This window comes from Ischnura elegans, chromosome X, assembly GCF_921293095.1.
Source record: "Ischnura elegans chromosome X, ioIscEleg1.1, whole genome shotgun sequence".
Taxonomy (NCBI): Eukaryota; Metazoa; Arthropoda; class Insecta; order Odonata; family Coenagrionidae; genus Ischnura; species Ischnura elegans.
In genome coordinates this window covers 38,067,396-38,086,526 of record NC_060259.1, presented here as the reverse complement: position 1 = coordinate 38,086,526, position 19,131 = coordinate 38,067,396, and the positions used below count along the sequence as shown (strand labels likewise).

Sequence of the window (19,131 nt, the reverse complement as noted above, 5' to 3'; positions counted from 1 at the left end):
ACTACTTGTAGCCATAAACAACGTGTCTGAACTCCGTTGCGGAAGTTTAGAAGTTAGTCTTCTTTCTAGATGCTGGTTTCCTCCTGTAGAGAGCGTCGAATATATCTTTAAATATTGCTTTCAGTAATCTACAAGATATTTCTTGAGGAGGAAAAATTTTTAATCGGCTATTATGAATTTCTTACTCAACTTTATTTATGATTTATATTTGATGCGACATCTCAAGAAAAAGGTTTTTCGGTTAGAATTCTTTAGCGGTCTTTTAGCTTATGCTGGCAAATAAGGGATTCGTAGTCAATAATTCATATAAATGGAGAGGTTTTAAACGTTATGATAGTGGATGAAATATTAAAACTGTTTCCACCAATATTTACCGTTCTTGTGTTGAAAAATGATTTTATTCGATAGGGAAAGACGTTTTAGAAAAAAACTATTATATTTATAGGTGAACTTGTAGTAATTTAGCCCTATAGCTTCAAAGTTTAGTTTTGAGTATTCTAGCCTCCACAGCGTAGTGTGATTAAAATCTTATTGACAGTAAAATTAATAAGAATGACGTCGTAGTAAAAATCAGTGGAAAAAGGAAATGTAAAAAGAGTAGATAATGTTTCTGCAGAAAAAGTTTCTCCTTCGAAGATTCAATTTTAGAGATTTGGAAGTAATATCCTGTACTCTTTATCGCGATCCAATCTAATCTCCAATCATGTGAGTATTGTGTGATTTTTATTGATTTCTAATCAACCTAAGGCAACACATTTAGCAATTTTGATTAAAAATTAAAGTTTTATTGAATGTTTTAAACAAATATTTTCCCAATTAATGGGGCATCTCCTAATAATAACTATTCAAAATGCCTTAAAGTTCAAGCAACTGACGGTTCACTACAACTTTCTATTTATAGGAAATAAAATGAGATCTAGCAAGTATTCTGCGTAGGAAACATAGCGGTACATTATACAAATCTATTTTTTTGGTATATTAACCTTGTAACTTTCATCAATTTATTCTAGTTTCAACCCGCAACACATGTTCAAATAGATTTTCAAAGATGCAGAGTGCATAAGTCTTTTAGTTACGGCGAGTTGAGCCTAATGGGTACTCATTGTTCAGCATTGTTATGGTCGAGCAAAGAAAAGTTCGGTCGACTTAATTGCCAACTTTCCACAGAATTTACTTCCAACTAAGCCTGGCCGGCGGCAGGATAAAAAGGGTATTAGAATCCGAATCAACATTCTATTGAATTATATCAACAAGTATTCCTCCAATTAATGAAGCAGTTCCCCTGAAGAAGGTCTTTCCAAAAGGTTTAATTGCCACGCGGTGACGCTTCTTTTTCTCCGGCTGTAAGTAGTGGACCGCAAGGGCGGAAGGGGCCGGGGGCGGAGAGGAGCCGGGGGGCGGAGAGGGGCCGGGGGCCGCGCGTTGGAGGCGGGAGGGCGCATGGAAAGGAGAAAGCCACGGAGAGCAAGTGACGCCGAAGGAGAGGAGTGCGCGGATTGAAATTGAAACGAAAAAAATCGATGAAGGAATTGCCACTCTCTCTCTATCTCGCCTCCCCCAGCCGCCTCCACCGCCCCCGCAGTCCCCTCCTCCGCCCCCCCCCCGAGCTGGAAAACTCTCGTAAAAATCCCCCATCATCATCATCAACATCCCCTGCTACCCCCCGCTCCCATCGCGGGGAGAGAGAGCTTGGAGGCAATACACGAGGGGAGTAAGGGGTGAAGTTGGTGTCGGGGAGGGCGACAGGGAATAGGGGAAGGAATTAAAGGAGTTGAGGGTGAGTTTGGGGGTGGTTTTGCGGCGAGTTAAGGGTGTTTTGGCATGGGGATGGAGGTTTAACGCTTCGTTGGGGGCGGAGGGGGAGGGAGGATGGGGTCTCCACTCCCTTCTTTCCGTCCCCACCCGCCCCCACTCCGCCCCCACGGCCCGCCAGTAATTTTATGACGTCTTCTTCGGGAGGGAGAGTGTCCTTCAGAGAGTGAATCCGGTGACGCAAATCAGCATTGCAAACTTGGGCCCCGTGTTTGACTTGGCCCTATTAATTTGGGAGAGTGAAGAGAGAGGGGGGTGGTTGGGGGCGGGGGGAGGTTTTGGGGGTGGGGGCCGAGGGGTGGGCTATCGATCAGGGGTGGCCGTGTTGCGGCCTGTGGGATAATGTGCCTCTCCGGTGTGTGAGTGCTGGGGGTTGGCTGTGGAGGGGATGGCGCGGCTTCGGAGGCGGGAGTCCTGGAGCTTCATCAGCGGCTCCGGGTTTCGGCACTGGTGGGGGTGTGGAGGCCTGGGGGATGGGGGCTGGAGGGGTTGGATCGCGAAGGGGGAGCTGAACTGTAGTGAGTGCTCCTCAAAGGGACTTGGCTAGCCCCAGAGGCAAAGAAGAAATATGAAAGCTACTTCCCCAATCGACTCTGATATAACGAGGAAATTTTCGAGGAATTTCTCTGGTGGCGATAATAAGTCGGTATTTGCCCCCACAATTCCCTCCGCCTTCAAAGTCTCCCCCAACCCCCATTTTTGGTGGGGTTTGAGGGGGTTGGAGCTAGTCTCCTCCCTTCCCCCCACACGTAACACTTCTTGTCTCCCGTTTCCTTTTTTTCCTGCCTAACGTGGTTGTCGTCGTGTGGAAAAGTTCGATTGATTGGCTCAGCCTGCTTATGAAGGGATGGCGAAAATATTTGAAAGCCTCTCGAAACGTTTTCTCAGGTAGTTACACCGCAACCGGTTGCGGAAGTATTTCCATATGGCGGCAATAACATAGAAAACCTAAGCCTCTCATTGAATGATCAAGTGTGCCCAAAGGGTTTATTTTTATTTGTCCATCTTTTCTTTATTTTTATTATCGAATTTGCTTGATCATGAATTACTTCCGTAAAATATTAGCTAGAATTTTATTTAATGGACGATTTCTTCCATTGAGGCGAAAGGTATACGCTTTTACGGAAACAAACATTTTTTTCCTCGTTTACTTGGAAATAATTTGTGAATTAACGAATTTATGTCTACATGTATGATATACAAAGAGCGTTGGCCAATTATTCGGTATCCACCAATAACCAACAACAAAGTCTGTCGGATTCATTTCCTTAGTATGCGTTAGTCTTTTTTAATCTTCTTCATATCTAATGGAAAGGGTTACAAAACGTAGCCTTTAAAAAGTATTATCATAATTAAATATTAATATTAACCTTAATTTTCTAAGCATTAAAAATCAGAATGGATTATGAAATACGGAGCTCTGCAAGATTATTTACTCATGTATAAAATGTCACCAACCTTAAAAATGGCTATAATAGTTCATAGCATGTTGTATGAGACTATAGATCATATCCGTAGTTTATGTGGTTAGTTTTGACTTCATTAGCTAATTTTACTGTCTATTAAACTGTGAACTGATTAATCTTAGGGACAGTTCTTCAGAATTGGAGATCAATAGGCTACAAGTAGAATTTGGTTTATAAATGAAATATGTCCAAATCAATTGGATTAATGTTGGTAGTAAATTTTGTACTCATTTCGATATTTTATATTTAGTGGGATATTTTTGGAATCGGATATTGTATTTATAATTTTCCCTTTGAACCAGGAACCTTATCATTTACTAGAGGTACGGCTGAATGTTAACTATTGTTACAATAACAATTTTGAACAGTGGTTAATTTCCAGAAATATGAAATGCTATACTTTTACATGGAAATGAAAAAAGAGGGTAAACTTTGGACACATATCTCTTAATACCTCAGAAAGGCAGCAGGCATGTTTTTAGCGATGAATAGATAATGGCTGAAGGGTAAACATACAGGTGGATTCGACGTAGTGTTAGAAACTCGTATTCTGTATATTTCAGGTTTGCGGCGCCAATGTTTCGTCGATTTTCATTCTAAAAGAAGATAAGAGAGCCCGGGAATTTTTTTTCCGATGTCTCAGATACGCCAGCCTGATCGCAAAATCCCGTCACCAGATATGCAAACCATGCTGTGCCGGCATTGATTATCAGTTAACGCTCCACGCTCGAAGCGCTCATCGGTTACAGCGAGGATTAGTATTCTGGAATGTCATCGGGCAAATTGGTCGAATTCAACGCATGAGGCAGTTTGAGCGGATTAAGCGATCAAGCTTCGATTCAGAGAACACCCTCGAAAACCCTTGCGTCACATCTCCCCGACTCCAGTAGTATCTTCGGCTGCAATCACAGCGGGGCGAACCCTTTATAATGACCGAATGGATGCCGTGTTCATCTGCAAGCTTCCAACAGTCCCCAGATGGTATCGAATTAAGGCTGAGGCGTTTTAAGAATTCCGGCCGCAGCTCCCCAGTGACGGAGAGGGGAAAGGGGGAAGGGCCACTGAGCCAGATCAGTGGTAATTAAGTTCCAAAACTTCAAATTAAGTCGTCTAATCTTAAGCCTGCTCAAGAAACTGACAAGCCTTTGACCTTATCTGCCAAGAATCATGATTTTTCGCTCTGATGAAATCGTAAAGTGTGGAATTACTCTGGTGGAAGTTAGTGGGAATAAAATTTAATTTGTTATCCAATGAATTCGTTACAGCGACTATTTTGCAACTTATAGAATTAAGGTTTATTTTTTTAGCTTACCAGTTTTTTGTACGTTTTTAGGGTGATATTTTTAAACATATTTTCAGCAGTTTTCCTTCTTAGCATGAATTAGGCCTTAAAATCAGACTTTTCACATCACATTTAATGTCAAGCATTTATATGCAACCTTTAAAATTTAAGTTTATTTCTCAGGTTACTATTGTTTTTGGACATCCTTTTTATATACATTGTAGTTTTTTGGTTGATATTTTACGCGTATTTTCATATTTTTCCCCTGTTAGCATAGATAAGGGCATTAAATCAATCAGTATACATAACATTTAATATCAAGCATTTAAACCTATTGACTTTCTTAGTTGCAAAAAGTATACCAAGGAATTATTAATAAACTCTTATAATTTTTTCCTATTTCTTTCTATTTTCTATTTTTCTTGATGTATTTTCGTCTATGATGCTTCATTTTTACTTCCTTGTCTACAATTCTTTGACTCAATTGTGCGCAAAGGAAATGCTTTGTAAATACTCGATAGTAACCGATTCCTACGAAAAGGTATAACATTTTTGATAGAAATGCCTTAAGTGATTGATGTCACCCCAATCAAACTTCATCGAAACGTAGTTTATCAAAGGAAATGACTTTGATAATTGCTATCTGTCCATCCTTCCACCGGTTAATCTTTATATTGAGGGGAAAGGAAGCGCAAGATACAATATCACAGCTGGAAACCTACGAAAGCAAGCGTGAAGAGATTAATTTGAACCAGAATCGAGCACCAAGTAAGTGCCTTCACTGTTTCCGGTGACTAGTGATGCTGTTGAATTGCAATCAATATTTTTACTCCCGCGTATGTTGCTCGGCGCGTCACCGCGAGAGAGCTCACAGAAGGATATTTTGAATTCTGCTCAACCAAGCGGCTACGAGAGGCCCCTGCTTCCAATTAACGTTGGAACAGCCTGCGTATCCTTGAAACGTCCCAAGACCGTTGTATTGTAGGGTGTCTAGATGCCTCAGTCTTAGTATCTCACCATTGGAGAAGGTTTCATCAGCGTTAATTCTTCACCCAAGGCTTCCACGCTATACATGGTTTCAAATATTTTTTCAACAGTTATGTTAGTCTTTATTGACGCGTCATCAACAGCAAAAGTATGTTCAGGTTTTCAGGTGTCTCACTTCCATTTGAAATTTAACAATTTCTTTATATATTAATCAAACACTTTCATGACTTTTCGGTTGTTATACTCATATTTGAATCACTCCATTAAAAAAAAATTTATGAATTGAATATAGTATAGTATACATATTTTATTTTTCTTAATTTTGTTTTTATCTTTGACGAATCAGTTTTGACTAGCTTTCATTTTCTTTACGTATTAAATATTTTTATATAAATTTCTTAAATTACATTTGCACATTTATTCATTAATTACGCTTTGTTTATTATTAGCCGGCAGTATATGCTTATAAAGTTTCAATATCGATTATTCGCTTGGAATTGCAATACATTGTGTTAGACTAAATTTTCATTCACATTGTTTATATATCATGACTAAAAATTTCACGAAAATATTAAAATAAAAAATATAATGATAATACAAAATGAAACTCTTGATGGCTTACTTGATATTAATAGTTCACATAGTTTATTTTTCAATCTACTCCGAAAATTCTCGCTAAATACAGACTGTCATAGCAAAGACAAGCATATTAAATCTTTAGTTGGTCGATCAATATTTCTAGTGGAAAAATTAAAATTTATAAGAAAGGAGAGAGAGAGGAGCTCATATTTTGGTGGCAAGTTTCATTATAATTCTGGTCTAAAGTTTATCTGCAATTTCAGCAGAGTGCTTTTAACTATGCAAAATAGACCAAAGATCTCTGGACACATTTCGTACCCTCTATTGAAAAATCAAATGCATATATTTTTGGCGCAAGCCATTATATCAGTCACTAGAGGTAAACTGCTTCTTCTCAGAAAGAGAAAAGCAAGGAATAGAGTTTTGATAAATTTACGTTTACATGGCGTGCACTCTAGTTTGAATATCTGCACAGAAAAGAAAAAGAAATATTAAAAATTCAGATTCAACATGGAAATATTATCGTCAACAATATTTATCCAAGATTTAGGTTTCTTAAGTAATGTGGCATAACATCGAATAATATTTCGTTTGAGTTATATATCAATTCAAGTGACGTGATGGCTGTCCATTTTTATTAGCAAATATTATGGAGGTATTTTTATTGCGGGGTTTGTTTTTTTTGCACCAATTTGTTGCTCGTATGAGTATAAACTGGTTTTACTAAATCCCACATAGGAGTGTGAAATGACTGTGATGACTGTAACGAGTCGTTTTTCCCTTTTTCCTTTGTGAATTGAATGTGTTGGGTCAATAAAGGTAACAAGTCGTAGAGAACATCTGTGAGTATGATGAATGCATTTTGCTCACTAACATGCTGATTTTACTTTACTCGTTTCATACCAACGGTTACCTTATCATTAATCATTTATAAGGATTTCATTTTTTTCAACTTGAATTTTCGCAATTTAAATACTCTACCGACTGGTATACCCTGTATGTTACCATATCGTAGTTCATGCATATATATATAAATAAATATACGCATAAATATGCTTTTGGAGTTAACTTCTGTATTGTTCAGATTAATGCGATTATTGTTGAGTTGGGCGTGATCGGGTAAGGAATTTTAGCTCTAATCCATTGATTTGTAATGTAATCATTCCACTCAGCCAATAAACAAGGGAAATCTAATTTAATGTTTTATCACATTCTTTACAGTGCCAGAAGCGGCTCCTAGATCAGTTCGCTGTATGCCCTTATCCCCTGACTCGTTACAAATAAGTTGGCAGCCTCCTGCACAAGATCTAACGCATGGTGTGGTCCAGGGATACAGACTCTTCTACGAAACATCTCCATCGGAAGAGAGTGGTAAGTGAACAGTTATCTCAATTTCATGGCTGTCATTTGTTGTCCGCGGTCAATACCAATTTTTTTAAGCGTAAAGTATTGGAAGACGCAAGCATAACTTCTGAGTGTGATTTAAAGACGGTTAGTCATAGGGTGTTCCGCCTAGTAAGCCATAATTTTCGCACGTTAAATCCTTAACCGATAGGTATATCCCTGTATGTAACCTGCATGTAATCAAATGGTAGCACATGCATGTATAAACTTTTTGTTAGGCGCAATGTTATGCCTATCAGGAACATATGTGGAAAAACATTATTAACTATTAGCATGGCTTAGTGGTGCAACTTTAATGGTTGTGGTACAACTTTATTCGTTTAGCCTTACACTTCAATGCCTTACGTGCTAGGCATAGACCACTTTACACGTACCCGAACCAGTAAGGTGTGATATAACATGCTTTTAAGGCTATTAAGTATTATTACATGTAATGTATTTTTTCGTGTAAATGTTATAAGAATAGATTTCTATATTTTGCTACCTCATTTAGCTAAATTATTTTGCTATGTTTTGATTTATTGTGCTTAGTAATCTGCATCTGAATGATCGTTATGAATGCAAAAAGCGGAAAGGATAGACTGAAGGTGTCAAAACAAACAGCTGCCGCGAGCGTTAAGGGTCTATGGCTTCTAGTAGCACGGATAAATGAAAAAAACACTGGCGCTGCGCCTGTCAGATCCGTTGCGCCTGACGCAAGGTAAATTTAATTTTGCAGTTTAATTGTGTATTTTTTGGCTGAATATTATATTCATTCCCTTGTAGGCTTCCACTGAGATTATGACGGTAAACAGCGACTCTTCCGGGTTTCCTTACGCGTTTAACCATTTTACAGGACAATCCTTCCACGTTTGTCCAGTTAAACGGATAAACGCGGAAGGAAACCCGGAAAAGCTGCTTACCATTATATTCATTGATGGGTTCTAACATCCTCCAAAAGTACCACATTCATTCCACAAGTAACTACATCCTCGGAAATAATAGAGATCAGATAATCGCCGATAAATGAGCAGAACGCCATTTGAAGATGCATACCGAGGTCGTTGTAAATTTATTAAAAATATCCCTAATGTTGATTTATCTTACAAGAATTCCCTATAACGTGATAAAATTTAGGAAAGCATTCACAATTCACAATCCATTTTATTTTTTTCAGAAACTTCATGAATCAGCAAAGTGCTACCAGGACTATTGTTTTAAAAATAAAATTATTTTCTCAATGCGTGCCCCAGAGCTAACACTACAACAGGGAAAAGATTTATTGAATGAATGAAACGTTTCCGCAAGGAATTTCATCCGTGGATAATGTGGTTAAAAATCCTAGATAATATTTTTATGAGGGAGTAAAATGAGGCCAAAGGTAATACCCACGTGATCACAGAATGTGTGAAGGGATATAGATAAAGAAGCTGCTTTTTATAATTTTTCAGATCTGGGAAACCCAGCATGCGTTTGAATGGGAATTCCTCAAAAGTTCCGTTCCTCCTTGATGAAATAAGAAAATTTTTACTCCTGTATCTGGGGAAATTATTTCCCGAAAAATGACTTAAAGTACAGTTTTAAAACTTCCTCCATCATCTTGAAATATTCCAGGAAAATGAAAAATACGCGGAATATGATAAATTATCTGTGCATCACAAAAGCTTTATTACTGTGAAATTGTTTGGGTGGCATTTTCATTTTTGAGATCTTAATAAAAGTTAACTATGTCAATTCTATTTATCCTCATGTTTTCCAAGAGCTACCGTTTTAAAAATAGTTGATGCCTCCTCGGCAACAATGTTTAAAAGAAATATCGGCTAAATTAGATAAGATATCATGTTAAATCTGAGTTAGTAATATTTTATTTGTAAATTGTTTTAAAAATGTGAATTGAATTTGCGTGTCGCAGACGCTTGTGATAAAAAATTCCTACCCGATATCACAATGTAATACTTTGTTTAAAAGGTACGTTTTTCCACTTAATTGTATGAAAATGTTTAAAATTTAACAGAATTAAATCATTTAGTCTTATTTCCCTACTCTCTTTTTCGACCGACGTAGATTTCAGCGTTAAATGCTATTTTCAACAGCTTGTGAGTGAATAAAAGTGTGTGAAAATAAGACCAAGTGATATCATTATGTTTAATGATAATAAATGATTTTAATTTTTCCTAATGAATAATATTCGGAAATTCTTCATGGGCTCCACACCACGTTAATTCATTCGTATTTGCCTGGACTGGGCCAATACGACTGAATGAACGTGGTGTAGAGCCCAAAAGGATCTCTGAAGGTTAAATGATTCTTTGTTAGTCGCTAAGTTATTTTCAAAAACATCCTGTCTCCTATTCGCTGTCTCACATAATTTGTGAATCGCCACCGAAATGTCATGTTTTCAACTCATCTCACGTAAACGCGGCGTAAAGATTCCTCCCTCATCGTGGCGGCAGAATAGACTCCGCAGAGATCCCGTAAATAGCCCATACAACTTCGCATCGACTCGACGGAATGCATTGAACCGATGCACCCCGCTTCAGATCACAGTCGTAACGGTCGTGTTTATGCCTCGCAACTCGAGCGGAACCGACTTGAGATGTCTTCACCCTCCTCTTTCCGCGAACCTCGAGTGTTTCCCGCTCTCATGGCAACGGCGCTCTCGGATTGTCGAGCAAGGGCTGTCCAACGCCAACCCTTCCACGCAACCTTTGCGAACCCGCTCTTCTCGTCATCCTTTCATAAATGTGCGTATTCGCTCCAAGTATGAATGAAAGGCCCTTGAGGCCATTCCTGTTTTTATTTATCTCTTCCATATTCATGCTACTCTTTGGCTTATAAGCTTATCAATTTTGGCTAATATGGAACTATTTCGTAATCTATGACGTATGTTGTTTGCGGGAAAAGAAGCAAGTTATGTTTTTAAATAATTAAGGTTTTTAGGACCGATTACTAAATAAAAGTATGAATAGTTCAAGGTTTGAATTAACAACCCTTGAGCTCATTTCGGTTTTTATATTGGTCTGTCACATTCATGTTACCATTTGGTGTGCGAACCAAATGGTAACATGAATGAATTTTACCAAAAGTGGTTCTATTTCAAAATTTATTTATTGTTTGTGTATGGAAAGAGAAGAATTTTTTAAATATTAAACGTTTTTAGGACCGAATAACTAGGAATATCATAAATATCTCGAAGAATGAATGAAAATCTCTTGGATATGTTTTGGTTTTTATTTTGTTCTGCCAAATTCATGTTAATTTTTGGCGTGCACACTTATCAATTTTGGCCGAACTGACAATATTTCAAAATTTATGATTTATATCGTGTACAGAAAAAGTACGTGTTTTTGTAAATACCAAAGGTTTTTAGGAACCAAATACTAAGTAAACGTTTGAGTGGGTCTAAGCACGAATATGTAGATCTATATTCATGTTACGTTATTATGTGCACGCTAATAAATTTTTACCAAATTGGTGCTATTACAAAATCAATGATTCATGTAGTGTACGGAAAAAGAAACAGGTTCTGTATTTATATGATGCTGGTTTTTAATACCGAATACCACCTAAAAGTATGAATGCTCGAATAATGAATGACATGTAATAGACTTTTCATTTTTCGTATGCACGCTTATTAATTTTGGCCGATGTGGTCCTCTTCATATGTTTATGATTTATGTCGTTTATGAATAATAAACACTAAGTAATGGATGTTTTTATATGCTAATAGTAAGTATACGGAATAGTTTTTGAGATTATGAAAAGTCAACTTGGACGCATTGTTTTACTTTCATTTCGTAATGGAAGATAAAATACGATAAGATACGACTTTTTAGGTAAAACTGAACTTTTTGTTGAGTTAAAAAATCTATCACTCCTAGGTTTTTGATAATCATTCACTGTTTTCGAAATGGATGCTACACTTCATCATTTAATCGTCCGGCGCCTAAAATGCGCGTGAAATTTTGCGGTGCAAAGACCAAAGTCAAGTAGGATATTTACACAACCGCGGACAAAAATGTTGTTAGTGGTACCTTACACATGCATTAATCCCTATTAGTTAGACTAAGTTTAACCCATATTTTCTATGAGATTGGGCTAAAATGTGCAAAAAATGTTCAGGTAAACTTAAATTAGCAACCTCATTCATCAAACTAAGATGTAACCCGGAAAGGGTGAAATAGTTGTTTCACTAAACACAAATTTAGCTAAAAATGATTAAAAAACTCTTCATGCAAGGATTCTTCACAATTTACACAGGTATAAAATGTGTTATTAGGTGAAGATTCGTCAAACTTTGCAAAGATTTGTCGACATTATTGCATTTCAATATGATATTAAATCTGTGTGGGAAATTAATTTTAGAGATTAAGCAGTCCTTCTCAATTATTGAAACAGTATTGCGTGATCGGTAAAACGTCTCGCTTACTTCCCACTTCGCATTGTTTTTTATTTAGGTTTACCAAATAAAAATTTTCGATCGTGCATCTTTCGTACCTACAAAAATAATTACAGGATACGTTCGCTTTAATTTCATCAATATTCCCATAATTTTCATTAACTTTTCCGTGACTGAGCCTAGAAAACTTACGCGAACGACTGTGGGGGTTATCTCAGGTACCAGTGGCGCAGCGAGGGGGGTTTTGGGAGATAAACCACCCCCCCCAGAGCTCAGAGAAATATTTAGGTTTAATCCATTTTACTTAATTGGATTAGGATTGCTTGTAGAATAGTGTTAGGATTAATCAAATATCCCTCAGAAAGCCGTAAAACTCGCTATTTAGAACCATTAATCTAAAAGTTTTTCTGGAGGGCCCCCGCAAGTCCCGCTTACCCTGGCGGGTATGCAATACCCCACACTCCTAAGTATTAAGTACCTAAAACCCCCCTAGCCTTAATTCGTAGCTGCGCCCCTGTCAGGTACCCCATTTCTAATTCAAAAATTATATGTTGTATTTAGTATTTCCTGTAATTCAACACCTTGGCTCTTGTTTAATGATATTATATCTTGTTTTGTATAATTTATAAATACGTTGTAGGCTAAATTTAGGTTTTAACATTGATTTTATGCGGAATGGCAGGAATCTTTCTTATTTTGCTATAGTTACTGTACATTGACTAACATGCTAAGAAAAAACAAGTACCAAAGTGGCCATCATGTACGATATTGGTGTTATTTAAGTCATTGTATAACAAATTTCATTGCATTTAACTAATATCTCTGCACTCATATAATGAAAAAGTTCTTTTGCCACCCCACCAATAAAAATTGAAGTTTTCAAAAACAACCAAAATGGGGAAAAAAATCATTCGTCGCCTGAATAGCGACAAAATGGTTGAGCTCAAATACAAAAAACATAAAAGGAAAAAATTTTTTTTAAATATGCAAATTTAATATAATTTGGGGTTACTGAGTTTCCCCGCACAGTTATGGAAGGCTTAGTGAAGTTTATATATGAGCCCATAAATGAAATTCTAATGGCGAATTTTCACGACCTAACACTTAATTCTATTGATGAGTGGTGCTTTTTTTAGTTGATACTATGGTTCCGGGTTTGTTTATCCTTAACCAATGCCCAATTGTAATAGTCACCGATATTTCTGATAATGAAGAGCCTTGTTTGTAGAAAGGCAGGTTTGGGAATACATCTGGTTCATAGGTAATCTCTGATATCATATATACATTCAATAACTGCCAATATTCCACATTGTATTTTCTAATATTCGAAATTCACACAAATTTGATAATGATTAGGGGTCAGAATTTGCGTTTGCGACAACTGAATGGAAGGGCGCATTAAGAATATTTTTGATACCATTGGAGAGGTTGCACGAATAATACCTTCTCCACGAGCGAGTTTCTGAGCAAATTTCCTTTATGGTCTCCACAACTATATTCCTCTTAATTCCCACCAATTAATGGTTATATATTTTAAAATCGTAGAATAAATACATATCACCACTAAATTTCAAACATTTTTATTATAAGGATGCGAATTGATTGGATATTATGAAACTCATATTTAATTCTGGTGGGCACCTTTAAGGAGTATTTGACGTTCATTTCCGTTCAGAGTTCATCATTATTTTCCCATTCACACATTTTCGTCCAATCAATTGCAATATCCTTCCTTACTAAGTTATAAGGGGGAATAAGTTACAATCAAATATCCTTGATAAGTAAGCTTACGAGAGCTTAGGATAATCTATCGGAACAACCACCCTTATTGACCAATTGTCGAAGGGTAGGTATTCACCTCTTGGGAAATGGTCGATAAACTTAGATAAACTAAGGAACTTTGAAAAATAGGACGAAATCGAAATATAATTCTTTAGAGGGACTAAAGTCAAGATCAAAAGTCCTACGCAAGTAAGCTTACGAGAGCTTAGGCTAATCTCTCAGAAAGACCACCCTGATTGACCGATTGTGAAAGCGTAGGTACTCACCTCTTGGGAAATGGTCAATGAACTTAGAATAATTAAGCCTCTCCGTAGAGCTAGGATGATGTGGGAACGTAAGGCAACTAATTATCTCGAGCGGAGTGTTGATTTGGGAAATTGAGCCGGCTCAAGGGCTTTCTTTTCGGATCCTCCGAGGCGAAAAACGCAGCCCTCCGTGCATTGATTTTTTTTCGCCCCGCGACGAGAGCCGGGAATGCGTGCTTTTCACCGGAAGGACACGAAAATTCTTCACCTGTCACCACCAATTAGAAGTGTGCGCGCACACTGTGTGCCGCGTCGTACCGAACCAGCGCCCGTGACTACCACTTGTCGTCCCCACGCGCTCGCGTCACCGTAGACTTCTTTGTCTCTCGCTCCCTTGGCTGTCACTCCATGCCCTTGCACTTCACCCTTCGGGAGGAAGAGCCAGTGTCACGAGGGATCCGTGGGATTCGTTGCCGGAGAACGAGGCACGTATGTGTGCGCATTGTGACCTCGCGAATAAGCCTCCCTTACAAAGTCGGCACTGATAATTAGACGGCGATCAGGAAGAAGGCAGAGAGCTGCTGAGAGCAGCACAACGACATTGCATCTTTTTGTTGCTTCAGACGAGAGGGGCACGTAATTATAATCATGTCCCTTAGATTTTTGATTTGTTTTGGAAATATAATAGGTGGTAGTTGGCGTGAATAGGTGTTCACCGGCCGAAGGCTATCCAGTGAGTGATTGATTTCAGACACTAATTTTTCCAAGATTATTATTATAGTATTTCACCACTTAAGGTAGATTTTAGGGATGTGCGAGTAGTAATTTTTGACATCGAGTCATCCGTGGGCTTTGTTGCCGGAGAATCAAGCACGTACGTGTTCGCATTGTGACCCCGCGAATGCTGGGAGCCTCTCTTACAAAGTCGGCACCGATAATTAGACGATGATCACGAATAAGTAAGTAACTTTGTTTAGAGTGATACAATGTCATTGCAACTATCAGTTAATTAAATTGGAAGGTGCACGTGATGGTAATCATGTCCCTTAGATTTTTTATTGGCTTCGGAAATATAATAGGTGGCAATGTCCTTGAACCGGCCGAAGGTTATGCAGAGAGTGATTGATTTCAGATACTATTTTTTCCAGCAAATTTTCACTATCAAATTATTCCACCAATTCAGGTAAGTTTTAGAGATGTGCAAGTGGTACTTTTTTGACCTATAGTCGAGTATCGAGTCGAGATGAAAACCACTCGCGAGTATCGAGTCGGGTATGGTAATTATTGAACTAGGCAATACAGCTATGCATGCTCCACTATATCCTCATTTTTTAATCTTCTTACGAATTTTCGAATTTGAATGCTTACCTCGACGTAAGAAGGAAAAGATAGCGAGGAACGTTGATGTAATTGAGTCATAATTAGGGGATGAATTAATGTGTAGTAAACAGTACCATAAGTACAATTGACATGAATTTACCTCTAGTAATTTGTCATCAATGCATGTATCCAAACTGCTCATAAGTACCCTCAAGAATGGTGCCTCAATTAAGGGTGTATACGTAAACGTATCATGTAATATTTGATCCTTTAAAATTCTCACGCAGAAAAACCAATTGTTCCACATGCTCAGGCAGCAGGTTTTGACGTCTCCATGTTACAGTGCTGCTGCCTACGGAAAAAAGTCTTTCGCAGCTCACTTTTGTCGCTAGACAAGCACTTTCTTTCCAAAGTTGCAAGGTTTGGGAACCTTTGAAAGTTTATTAAAAGTTATGCCAACGATTTACATTGATCTTGAATATTCATGGAATTTAAGTGGACAAATCGAACGAACTATAGAACTTAGATTTAGCTCTGTAGATAGAAAAAAGAAGTTTTTGTTTCTTAATTCGTTTAATCAACCATAAAAACTATATTCTGGACAACAAAGGAATAAATAAAAATTAAATTTATGTATTCAATTTAAATACATAAAAGTACTTAGTGCTCAAAGAGGTTAAAAAATGGCACCACTTGCAACGTCAAACACTGGGAAAAAGCCAGCATTGCCCACTAAAACCTAAAAGCTGCCATTTTTCCATAGAGATCCAAACATGTTTTACGTATTTCCTCGATGTTTGAGTAAGGAAAGTAGCATAGGGTATAAATGTATCGCATAAGAAAGTATGAGCAATGATGTGGTCCACTCCGATTACTCCGAATACGCTGCCGGGGCGAAAGACGTTCGGACGCCGCGGCTGACGAAAAGGCGATCGTCGACTACTATAGTGGCTGACTGCTACATAAACAAAAGCTTAAACTGCTACGCAAAGGCATTAGAACGACTTATTGACTTAATAAACGATAATACTACACGAGTTTCACGATGGCGCATTCTTTCGGCAGATTTCTGAACTTACTGGCCTCGACAGCTCTGTAACCGAAACTACTCGACTCGACTCGACATTTGTAACAATACTCGAATCACTCGAGTAGAGTACTAACTACTCGACTCGACTCGGATTTTTTACTACTCGCAGATCCCCAGCAGGTTTACACACGAATACTTAAAAGGAAATTTGGCAGTCTCCACACCTTTCATGTACTTCCGTAATCATTTCGCGTTAAGCCCATTCCCTTTAATTCTATCTAAAAGTCCTATTCTCTTTCTTCCTCTACCTCGCTTTCGCAACAGTCTACACTCTAACACTGTTTTCAACATCCCGTTACGCTTAATATTCACTGTATCAAAAACTTCTGTCTTTTCCGCATCTTCATGACCTTGCACTTCACCCTATGGGAGGAAGAACCAGTGTCACGAGGGATCCGTTTGCTCGGTTGCCGGAGAACCAAGCACGCGTGTGTGCACATAGTCACCCGGCTAATGCTGGGAGACTCGCTGTGAGAGCGATACAATGCCATTGCACCTTTTTGTTGATTATAGTGGTAGACGACCATGATGATAATCATGTCACTGCTATTTTTGATTGACTTCGGCAATTAAATAGGAGTTCATAGGTGTGAAAAGGTGCTAATCCGCCGAGGGCTAGGCATCTGATAACATTGTTAAAGTGGTCATCTTCATGAGCAGTTAGTCTGCTCTTGGAATTGATGATCTTTGACTTTTGGGGCTTCTATTTATTCTAACTTTCAACTAGCCCAAAAAAAGATATTAGAAGTATTTGCTGTGACTCAGCTATTTTAATTGAGTGAATAATTTCATACTAAGTCCTCACTTCTTCTATGCCTTTGGTCTTCTCCGTATCTCATTCAGAAGTTGCCTCTCCATTATGGGTTTTAAAACATTATGTTTAAAATATTTAATTCATATTTATTTAGCTTTCAAGAAATTGCTCCGGCAATATTTTTGCACCCACTTTGCTGTCAAAATCGGTATCAGATCTTATCCTCCATCGGTGGTATTTATGCTCTATGCAGTAGGGGAGACTGGGGCACAGTGGGACACGGGGTACAGTGGGACAATTGATTTATTTAAACAATTTACTCGATCAAAGGAGAAATGTATTAAAATTAAGGAGGTCATATCACGAGGAATAATACACAAAAATCTTATTTCATAATCTTATGTAGCTTCGCGTAAATGTTATAAAATATGTTTTTTGTTATAATTTTCGTAACTTTCATGTTGTGGATATTAATGCAATTCTCCTAATTATAGCAAGTTTCTTGCGGAAAGACTTGGCGAATACATTATTTAGAGACTTTGAACTTAATATTTTCTATCAGCTCATGTATCTTGAATAAAACTTTCTTGATTGAAACGTTTGCTTGCATGTATATTTAACAAATTAATAATAATTAATTCATCTGTACCCTTTATTAATTTTAACTTTATATTTTATTGACAAATGCAAGCCTGTCCCACTCTGCCCCGTGCACTGTCCCACTCTGCCCCACCCTGGGGCAGAGTGGGACACTTTTCAACAAAGAAGAAACTTAAGTATTTCAACTATTTTAAGTCAATTGTATTACTTGCGGATTTTTTATACGTTTTAGAATATACTCTCTAAGCAATGGCACCAACATTTTCTATTTGCCAATAACTCTGTGGGAAATAAAAATGAAATGCTAAAACTGTCCTACTGCGCCCCAGTCTCCCCTATTCCTGTAATAGGTTTTTTATTGCATTTCCTCCTTCGGGATAAAGACAGAATGTCTCAAGGTTGTATTGTCTTAGATTCTGTAGAAGCAGTAATCGGTGACAGCGTCATAACCCCGCGAGTACTTTAAGGCCCTCTAATATGTCGGCAGCGATTATCTATTGGTGCCAGGAAGAAGGAATTTATTTCATTGAGAGAGGCACAAATTGATCGTCTACGTGCACTTGCATGAATGCTCTCTCACTAAAGTAGCACGTTATATAAAAACCGCATAAATATTGTTATGGATCTAATTTGCTTAAATGATAAACAGTATCGCGATCTATAACGAAAAAATGAATTTTCCCCGTCAGTGCTTTTTCATGTGATTTTAAGGGCGTATCTTCCGCAGCTTTAGCATTTTGTGCGTAGGAGTTAATCTCAATTCCTTTATAAAACACGTATTTCTGGGTCTTTTTATATGCATAATCGGTTTGAAGTAGATTTCCTTGATATTTAACGGCGCAATAAGGAAAGGAAACCGTAAAAAAAGGAATTCATTAATCCCATTTCGTTTCCCAGATGATCCCTTGGATCTTAGTTGTAGATTTAAGTCGAATTGCCATGCTAATGTAATAGTATTTCCAAATTTAGAGAAATGTCACTGAAATAGGACATTAGCAAGAGAATATAGTTTCTATTAAGCTGCTAAATAACTGAGCCATCCTTTCAATTTTCATCGCAAATAAGTAATTATTGGGTTCAACTTAGGAAGAGGTTATCTGTAATAGAAATCTCCAAAAACTACACTCAAAATGTATTTAAACATTGCTCTTGTTAATCGTAAAACATTCTCTTTAATTTTGTTGGTGGTTTGAAGTAATCTAAGGCATCGCAGAATCGGCCAGTCATCTCTTGAATGAATCCCATACCTCTGTGAGCTTATGGAGCGTACTTTGACGTCAATCTGTCTTCAACTATCCACCTAATCTTATGACAGGAATGGTTTGACAAAACATAGCACATGAAAAATTAGCATAATATTGAACCTTATTTTTTCAAATTTTGATCAAAATTTGTGATTGAATCTATATTAACTTCATAGTGAAGCACCCTC

The 19,131-nt window shown here is 37.7% G+C and overlaps 1 protein-coding gene across 3 annotated transcripts in view; it reads left to right on the top strand.

Annotated features, from left to right (window-relative positions):
• The window catches only part of LOC124171357 (Down syndrome cell adhesion molecule-like protein Dscam2), a 500,071-nt gene that overhangs the window by 411,336 nt on the left and 69,604 nt on the right, over positions 1-19,131 (top strand). For all 3 annotated transcript variants that reach the window (XM_046550521.1, XM_046550522.1, XM_046550520.1), the window contains one exon: positions 7,348-7,497. In XM_046550521.1, coding sequence (XP_046406477.1) covers positions 7,348-7,497 — 150 coding nt within the window. The remainder of the gene's footprint in view (positions 1-7,347; positions 7,498-19,131) is intronic.